Source organism: Xiphophorus maculatus, chromosome 20, assembly GCF_002775205.1.
Source record: "Xiphophorus maculatus strain JP 163 A chromosome 20, X_maculatus-5.0-male, whole genome shotgun sequence".
Lineage (NCBI taxonomy): Eukaryota > Metazoa > Chordata > Actinopteri > Cyprinodontiformes > Poeciliidae > Xiphophorus > Xiphophorus maculatus.
In genome coordinates, this window is record NC_036462.1 from 12,241,281 (window position 1) to 12,250,210 (window position 8,930).

Here is an 8,930-nt window from a genome sequence, read left to right on the forward strand (position 1 = left end):
ACCAGTTTAACTGGTTTCCAGAATGCCCTCTGGCCAAAAGCAAGGGAGAACGGGAAGAGGAGTTTACAGATGAGAAGGAGGTGGAGGAGCTGGGCCTATCAGAGTTTCTGATTCATTCTCTCCCCTCAACAGCCACAAAGTCATTTTGATCATTAACACCACTGACAGCAATCCAACAACGTTAATAGAGTGATCATCTTTATACCTGCTATGATCATCAATGCTAAAATGATAAAAGAAAAATACTTCTAGTTCTAGTCCTCCTTCCAGCTGGTCCACAGCAAAAGTCTGCTGACCGACTGACAAACGGCAGAGGGGAGAGTCAGGGTGAGACAGGCAAACATAATAAATTTGCCATGACGTAACAGAGGCAATATCAGGAAACTTCCTTTTGCTTACGTACAAACACGCTCACTCTTCACCAGAAGCTCAGTTGTAAATGACAAAAATATACGAGAAAGAAGCCGGTCGCTTAAAGGTGAAGCAGACATGCTTGGAAAAATAATAAAAAATAAAAAATACAAGGAAGACATTAAAATAAACCTCATAAAAAACAGCGATAAAACTATGTGTCAGTTTTACCATTTCCTATTGTCACTTGTTCCGTTTTACCTGTATGAGATATTTGATTTTTTGATACAGTTATCTAGAAGTGAAGATATTTTTTAAGAATGAATGAAAGTTTACAATTACCATCTAGAAAGTGAACATATGGCTCAACAGTGGAACCTGAAAGCTGAGGGCTCCTCAGGTGAGTCCCTCGGAGTCCTTGTGTCTCTGTAACCTCCGTCCCTCTGGACATATTTAAGTTTATTAGAGATAATCAGCAGCTCGGATCTCTCAGGTGAGAGGCTCATTCAGCTGAAAGCCTCCCATGTGGAAGCAAAACTGCTAATTACTGAAGCACCACACAAACAAAAGGTGTGAGACGTTTACCTACAGCACAACCAGGCAGAACAGCTGCAGAATTCAGCAGTGAAGACCTGATACTCTAGACTTTGTTTCTACATGTTAATATCTTGCATACACTAAAACTTTGTTTGTGAAAAATAATGTTTCAGTAACATTACAGTTATAAATTGCCACCTGAAAGCACCTTAGAAATAGCCCTACTGCAATTTTGACATTTCACGCCCTGAGTGAGGTCTCGGAAAGCTATTAACTTTTCAGCTGTAAGCATTCAGCCACAGATGTGTTTTTAAAGATTTTTAAGAGGTACTCGTCCTCATATCATCTATATAGATACCAGACGCCACAATTATGGACTAGCTCTGCCCTGCTCTTTTCTCCCCATTGTGTATCTCAAGCTAGCAGAACAATTTTAGTCGTGACATGCTAGCGCTTTCAGGTTCTAGCCTCAGTCTCTTCAGCCTCTGATGGCTGCTCCAATATCATAAAAAGTTGTGAGGGTAGAAAAAGCAGAAACAGGTTGATTTAGGTAATTTACAAACATTTCATTGCAGGCATGACATAATTCAGTTGGCTACAAAATGAACATGCTAAATGTGCATTTGGTTATATGTGGAACAAGCTGTGCCATCAACATGGCAGAACTGCGGTTTAAAATGCAGGTTGGGGAAGCTGAACTAAAAAGACACAATGCTACTTGACAGGTTACTGTTTGGCGTTTGCAAAGCAGGCAATTAATTTTCCTTGTCATTGATGGCTGTGCCCCAAAGAGCAGAAATAAGAAAAACTTTTAATATTAGCTTCTTCAGTAGCATCAAAATGTTTCCACTGTGCTTAGGAATGAATATTAAACATATATTTGGAATATAAGCTATTAAGGTAGGCAATTATAAGCATTGCTAGAAGGTGAACCAAAGTATTTGCAGATTTGAACGATTTTTTTATTCAGATTATCTGACATCAAAATGTGTTTGTTATTTTGAAACATTTATTAAACCTGACAAAAATGCAAAAACAGATTAAATCTGTATCTTTACTTTAGTAAATCTGTGTCAAATGTTTTGCTTAATTTAGCAACAAAACAAAGTCTAACAAATCATCAGTTTGGATCATCAGGTAGCCCTATAAAGACTGCCATTAGACAATATGCTAATTTAGAAAGTTTACCAACTTACTGAGGGAAAATCAAAGTCCTTCTGGTTTATTAGGCTCAGGACGTAATTGACCCGGGACTGGTTTGCAGGACATGCTAACTGGCATGGAGGCGTGAGTGTGTTCATGGCAGCCACAATGGTCTGGACGGAGAGAGCAGAAGAAAGACAGTAAATCAGAGCTGCTTTACACTGTGATACAACACACACATTACATATGATCCATGTGAATCTCACACAGAAAAAGAGTTATTTCTTACCTCTATAGCTTCTTTTATGTTGTTTTTGATATCATGAATTTTCTGTTTTTTCTCTCTGTGCCAAACAAAGAATACATTTGAGCTTTTAGTTATGTTTCTACAAAAGCATCACACACGAAGACCTCAGCATGTTCAGAAGGTTAGCCAGATAATTAAGACAACTGGCCTTTTTATTACATGGTAATAAAACTTCATCACCTTAAAATATGGAAATTTAAGTGCTACACAATTTTTTTTTCTGCAAAACCAGCAGCTTGAAAGGAAAAATTGTCCCAAACTGACTGTAAAATGATGTTTGGCTTCTTTTTATATTACTGCCAGCAGGATTCAGTGTGAATGTGCTGCATAATATAAAGTTCTGCTGGATCTCCTCACCAGCCTGAAGGTAAATTATACCTGACATCAGTGTTATGGCTGCCCCAGACGCACAGACACTTATTCTGCTGAGCAAGAGCAACCCCTGAATTTTGTGTTTGCTGACACGAAATGAGAACAGCAAAACTTGGCCTTAATTTTGACAGCCACATTTATTAAAAAAAAAAAAACACACAAAAACAAGCAGATTGAAGGGGGATATTTGAGGAGACTATTACTACATCTTTTAAGGTGGTTTTAAACTGCTTTTTAAATTATAAACACTAAGTGGGCCCAAAGAGTCACTTTTATATATTGCTAAACAAACAGTGAGTTTATGTAATATATGACGACTATAAGCTTTGATTTTGTCCTGAAATGCCACCATGCACAGGAAAAAAAAGAAGAAAGTATTACATTTTTGGTTCAGTTTTTAACAAGTTATTTATTTTTAAATTTTCTAATTAGAACTGAATGATGAATTATGAACAATACGTTTCTTTAATTTTTAAATGAAATTACTGAATAATTGCTGTTGAAATACATTTAAATCATTCAATTACCTATTCGTTGTCCTAAAACGTACATAAAAGGGTTCAAAGCCTGGTATATGTCTTTGTTAACATTTTCAGTTTATTTGACATGTAAAGGTCTTCAATATGGCAGTCTACATCTTTTTATGTTGCATATTTCTCATTACTTGAATGCATTTTGTCTGATTTAAGTTGGTGACCGCTGCATTTAACCTTTTGTAGGTTTAACAGACAGTATATGAGAGTTTCACTTTTTTGTTTTCTTTGTAAATCCTCCCACATAGTCGGTTTGAAAGGTTTCCTATACATTCTGTTAATGTTGCTATCATTGCACCACTATGTTTCCTTTCAAATGTTGAGAAGTGTTTCTTATGTGCTTCCTGATAATTCAGACCACTAAGACAATTTGTAGAAGTTTTAACATCTTAGTTTCTATCAAAATTTGCCTTTACTTTTGGCATGTCTGTTTGTTTGTGTTACTCTTTTGATTATTTTTAAATAATAAAACTAACCTATAATGTTGCGTAATTTGAAGACCCTAATCCAACGGCAAAAAAAAATGCATGAAATGGGCACTAAAATTGACCCAACTTGGAGGGTCAGTGGTGCCATTGCACCAGGATATCTGGGTTCAATGTGACCTGAAAACAACCACATGATGATGTTTCCACCCCCCAAAAAAACTATTTCTAGAAAAAAAACAGTTTTAGGAACTTCACAAGACAAGGATGGCTGCTCAGCACCCAGGGAGAATATGTATCAATGAAAACATGAAACAAACTAAATAAATGTTTCATCCATGAAGTTAAAAACCCTAAAAAATTTAATAAAGCTATTTTCCTTCCAGTTTTATTTGTAAGAAAAAAATAAAACACACTCACATACACAAACAAATTGTCCAGAAAATGAAGAACCTGCAGCTTAAAAGAAGGCAACAACTTACTTCAAATTCTGGCCTAAAAAAATTCTAAAATTGGTTCAACATAGAGACTAATTATTGTGGCAACCAGTTTCCAGTCTCTGGTTTCTTTATTTCTTGTTCAAATCTATATCATAAATTTATAACTCTCCCTGCTGTGTAAATCTTGATTATTGTCATTATTAGCATCATATTGTGTACCAACATTGAGTCTTGTACTGATGTGTTGCTACTATTACCTAATAGTACTTAGTTATGGCACGTTCACTGATCAGATAAAGATTGTGTTTTTGACTTACCAGTCACAATCCTTTAAGTTAAAAAGCTATACAGCAAGCCTCATGCTCACCGGTCAGTTTACTGGTGTATTTATAGTTTAAGATAAAACATTTTCTTAATAAGCAGAAGTTATTAATATCTACACTGAGACAGCATCATGTGGAAACTGATCCAAATACTTCAACAATACCTGCTGTTAGAAGTTGATTCAATTTCATCAATAGTTGATTTGATCAGAAGTGTTCTGAGTCAAAAACACGTTGAAATTTTGATTATTTATGTGTAAACTAAATTATTACTACATTACAAAAAAACCATAACACACCTTAAATAATATTTTATACTGAATAATTATTGACTAATACAAGTCTAAAATATACAGAATCTCGTGTCTGCCAAACAGATTTCCTGTAGTTTTGCAGTACTGCTTGTAGTCAGTGTGATCAATGTTTCACTTTTTTATTCCAGAAGGAAAATGAATTCACACCAAAAATTATCAAAATCTTTGATTAAATTGTATCCAAAGGTGTGATACAATTTGGACAGAGAGAAAAGGAACAACACTTACTCTGCATTGAAGCCATTTACGTGCAATATTCGCATCTGCTTGACTATTGTACTTTTCCCAGATTCTCCGGCACCTGGGAGTGAAGGCAGAACAGTGTTAGGAGAAAAGAAAGCAGAACTGCACATCAAAAAACAACTAACAAATCCACAATGCATGGATAAAACAAGATTTGATGTCCTGATGGAAAATCAGATCAAAAACTAATGTTTAAGATTTCACATTTAAATGATATGAACTTCAGGGTTTTGTTTCTCAAAGTTGACCCTAAATCTCTGTGCTCCATTTTAACAGATGTACTGCATGTTAGACACGAGAACGGCTGACATGACAAGAAAACCTGATTAAAAACAAATACAAAAAGCCCAATTATTTTTCAAGTAACTCTCTCTCATACTTGTCACCTCCAATAAAGGAAATCCTTCAAGTGTGAATAATTTACCCGTTTAAATATCAGGATAACTAAACTCAATAAACTAAAGAAGTAAAAGTAAACTACGTAAAGCATTCACTATTTCCCATTAAAAATATTTTATGGCACCAGAACTACATGCCATGTAAGACTCTTTTCCTACTTGGATCAGACTCTAACCTCAACCACCTTCAACCATTTCTTTATTATTATTATTATTTTTTTCAAAATCAGTAATGCTGTATTAAATTAAAGCTTAACAGCCAATACAACATCATTTCATTGTCAGATTTTTGTTTGCTTTGTGGCAAATTGTTACTTAAGAAAAAAAGAAATCTATCCCCCCCACAAAAAAGCTTGTCTCTGGTGACATCACATAAGGCAAAAGGCAATTCGTTTGAGTTCTTGCTAATATGACAACTTGTATTTTCTTATTTTTCCTCTTTAATAGCACACTTTTGTTCAGTATTTTCATTTAGAGGTGTTTACTAAAGCCAGCTGATCAGTGTGCATGAGAGATATCTGGAGGAACAGAGAACTTTCAGAGTTAATTTCAGCTGTGCTTATTATAGGAGCCTCAGCATCCAAAACAAGGTCAGAGAAAATCATACATAAACCAATAGTATTTCTGAATCTCAGTCAGGACACTGACCATGAATTTGGCATCAAAAATAGCCCAACGTGTTTCCTAGGAAGCCAACAACATCCCTAAAGTTCTATTTAGAGGTGTAATGTGTGTGTGCACAAATCTGGGATCAGTTTCAGATTAAAACGAGCCCGACAGACGTTTCAGGGAAGCTACTAATCCTAATGGTAATCCTAATTTGCACTCCGAGGTTTAACAGGATACTAGTCTTCAATGTGAAGACACAAATGTTAAAAGCCAAAAATAGCTAAACTGTCAATCACAGACGTTCTCCCCCTATTTTTGAGCACCTCACTTGATAAGAAAGCCAAAGTGAAGGCATCCAGAATGCTAACTGTTAACACAAACACACCAGATCGCAAGTGGTATCTGGAAAGGAGAGAACGCCTGTGAGCGGCCTCCCGGTCTCTGCGTGGTGCCTGAACGTGCTGCCTTCACACAGATGGTGGTGTCTGTTCTCCTGTCTCTCACATGTTCAGTAATCAGGCTCCATAATGACCCCCAGAATGCAGGCCAGCCGGATTTTTTTTCCTCCAAGAGCTCTGTGTCAAAACACTAAACTGGTGGCGTGAGATTGTATCAAACGCATCATTTTGTTTATGCCTTGCAGAAGAGTTTCTAGAGCATTTTTTCCTGGTACAAAAGCAACAATTATTGGAACATATTTTAGTCAGAAAAATCACCTACCTAATAGAAGAAGTCGATGAGTTGCCCGGTATATCTGTTTGTCTTTTTGCAGCTGCCTCTCTATCTTTTTGTTCGCCTCCCTCTGAGCCTTCTCCTCATTTCGTTGGTCTTCAGTCTTACTATTCCCAAGACAGCCCATCTTCCCAATATATATATAAAAAAAAACAGACAAAAAAAATCCAGTTATGGGCTCAAAGAGGGTTGTAAGGTGCGTGAATGGCTAGATGCTTTTAAGAATAATAAATTCTTGATCTGAACCACCAGAGGAACACCTGGCTCAAAATTGGTGGCATCTATGTTCCCCCAGCAGAAGCAGATGTCGGGTAGTAGACTTCGCCGAGGCGTTTTATTATGGATGTGGGTTTTTACTGGAAAACCATCAGCAGAGAGAGATCAGAAGTGGAGCAAACGATCCCGCCCTCTCAAACACTTGATTCCCGTGTTTTTCACTGTAAATCCGCAATGAAGTCATCAACACTGATATGAGAGTGGATGTGGAATTTCCAGCTTTCTGGCTGCTCATGAATGAATCTCTGCGCCCCAGATTCCTTCAAGGCGTATGGATCTCAAACACCGGCCTTTGCTTTTTTTTTTTTTGTTATATTTTTTACAGTGATGATACAACTATTTTTATATTTTCCCAGCAAATGTCCCCTCAGGAGCCCATCTTCGGCGGATAGCTCCCACTGCCATTCAATCCATTTCAAACAGACTTCTGTTTTCTTCAGTCTCTCTTTCTTAATTATTCTTGTTTAAAAATATATATTTAGGTTTATTAACCGAACTGACTGCAATTCAGTTTCAAATAAACAGAGGAACATTAGAAGACGAGAGGGAGAGAATTTTAAAAAATAAATATTTCCTCTTAAAATGACGGCATGTGAAACATCAGGCTTCACCGGGGCTTCTTCCAAAATCTCTCACATTTTATTTTAATCAGGAAGGTTCCCAGCAACCTTATTGGTGATATCCTGTGCCAAAAATTCAGTCCTGTCTTCGGTCAATAGATGCGGGTGTCTGTCTTTTTTAAGGAGGGTTTGACCAACAACAAAAAAAAAAAAATAGAAAAGGAAAAAGGCCCGTAGTCCGTCCTTTTTCTCTCCGTAGCGTTAATTTGTGTTTCTCCTCACATCGGGAATCTTCTCCGACCGAGCACAGGCAGCTCTCGGCAGCTGGCTGTCCGTCTCCGCGACCAAATATCCGGGCGATATTCGTGGAAATCCTCCGCTGTGTCCCCCGTTTTGGCGCAAGCAGCAGCAGGAGCACAGTCCGCTGTCAAGTCTCTCGCCTTTTTGTATTCCCTTTGAATCCGTACGGCAGATAATGGTTACATGTGCATGATACATGAACATACCGCGGTGGGTTTTTTCACTCACTTCATCCAAACGGAGACAGGCAGTTGCTTTCGGCGCCGATAGCCCGCGGCCGCTCCGTTGAGCCGGTCTGGTGGGTGAGAGTTGCTCCGTTCGCGGTGTTTCTCTGAATTATTTTTGCCCCCGTTTTTTTTCTCGGAGAATTGTACATTGAGATAGATAGCGCTGAAGAGGTGGGGTGGGGCAAACGGCTCTCACGGAACCCTGGGAATGAAGAAGCGGTGTCAAGTTTTCCATGCCAACCGGCTTTTCTTCCGGTTGAACCTTTCACAATAAATGCAAAAAAAAAGCACTACTTTAGCAAAATGCCTGCAAATGTCTTCAAGTCTAGCGGTATATTTTAATTCCCTTCATTTTTGCTTCAGATGTGTCAGCTGAACAGAAAACACGTTCTTTAAAGATTTTCATATTTAGGAAATGTTCTAAAATATTCTAACAGTTTAAATCCTAGTGTCAGAAAGATAAAGTTTGGAGATATATTTTTTTATTTGGTTTTTAGAAAACAAATAAAAAACTATTTTCCTCCCCTCATTCCAAGTGTAAACTTTTTTTTTGTTTTGCTTTGTTATATAAGGACTGTTTTATCAAAGTCTGAGAGAAAAATCAGCAACAGCATTGTTTTTGATTAGTTTTTATTTTTTTAATCAAAAGTCAATTCTCGCCTAAGGTAACTGGTATATTTACAATACTTATATTACTTATATATTCACAAAGTTGAAACCAACAGTTTTGAGTCATTTCAATAAAAATTGAAACGACTCAGATTACGAGTTGATGTATTTTAAATTAATCTCTACGAAACATGTCAAAGGCCCTGTTCAGTTTGAGTCATAATTCTCAAA

The 8,930-nt window shown here is 37.1% G+C and overlaps 1 protein-coding gene across 4 annotated transcripts in view; it reads right to left on the reverse strand.

Annotated features, from left to right (window-relative positions):
• LOC102237275 (guanine nucleotide-binding protein G(s) subunit alpha-like) overlaps positions 1-8,280 on the reverse strand; it is a 31,768-nt gene extending 23,488 nt beyond the window's left edge. For 2 of the 4 annotated variants that reach the window (XM_005805259.2, XM_023325463.1), the window contains exons 1-4: positions 6,716-8,280; positions 4,974-5,046; positions 2,321-2,375; positions 2,085-2,204 (exon numbers count right to left, since the gene is read on the reverse strand). In XM_005805259.2, coding sequence (XP_005805316.1) covers positions 2,085-2,204; positions 2,321-2,375; positions 4,974-5,046; positions 6,716-6,854 — 387 coding nt within the window. In that variant the 5' untranslated portion in view covers positions 6,855-8,280. The remainder of the gene's footprint in view (positions 1-2,084; positions 2,205-2,320; positions 2,376-4,973; positions 5,047-6,715) is intronic. The other 2 variants (XM_023325465.1, XM_023325464.1) reach the window with 2 other exon arrangements.
• Between the last annotated feature and the right edge of the window lie 650 nt (positions 8,281-8,930).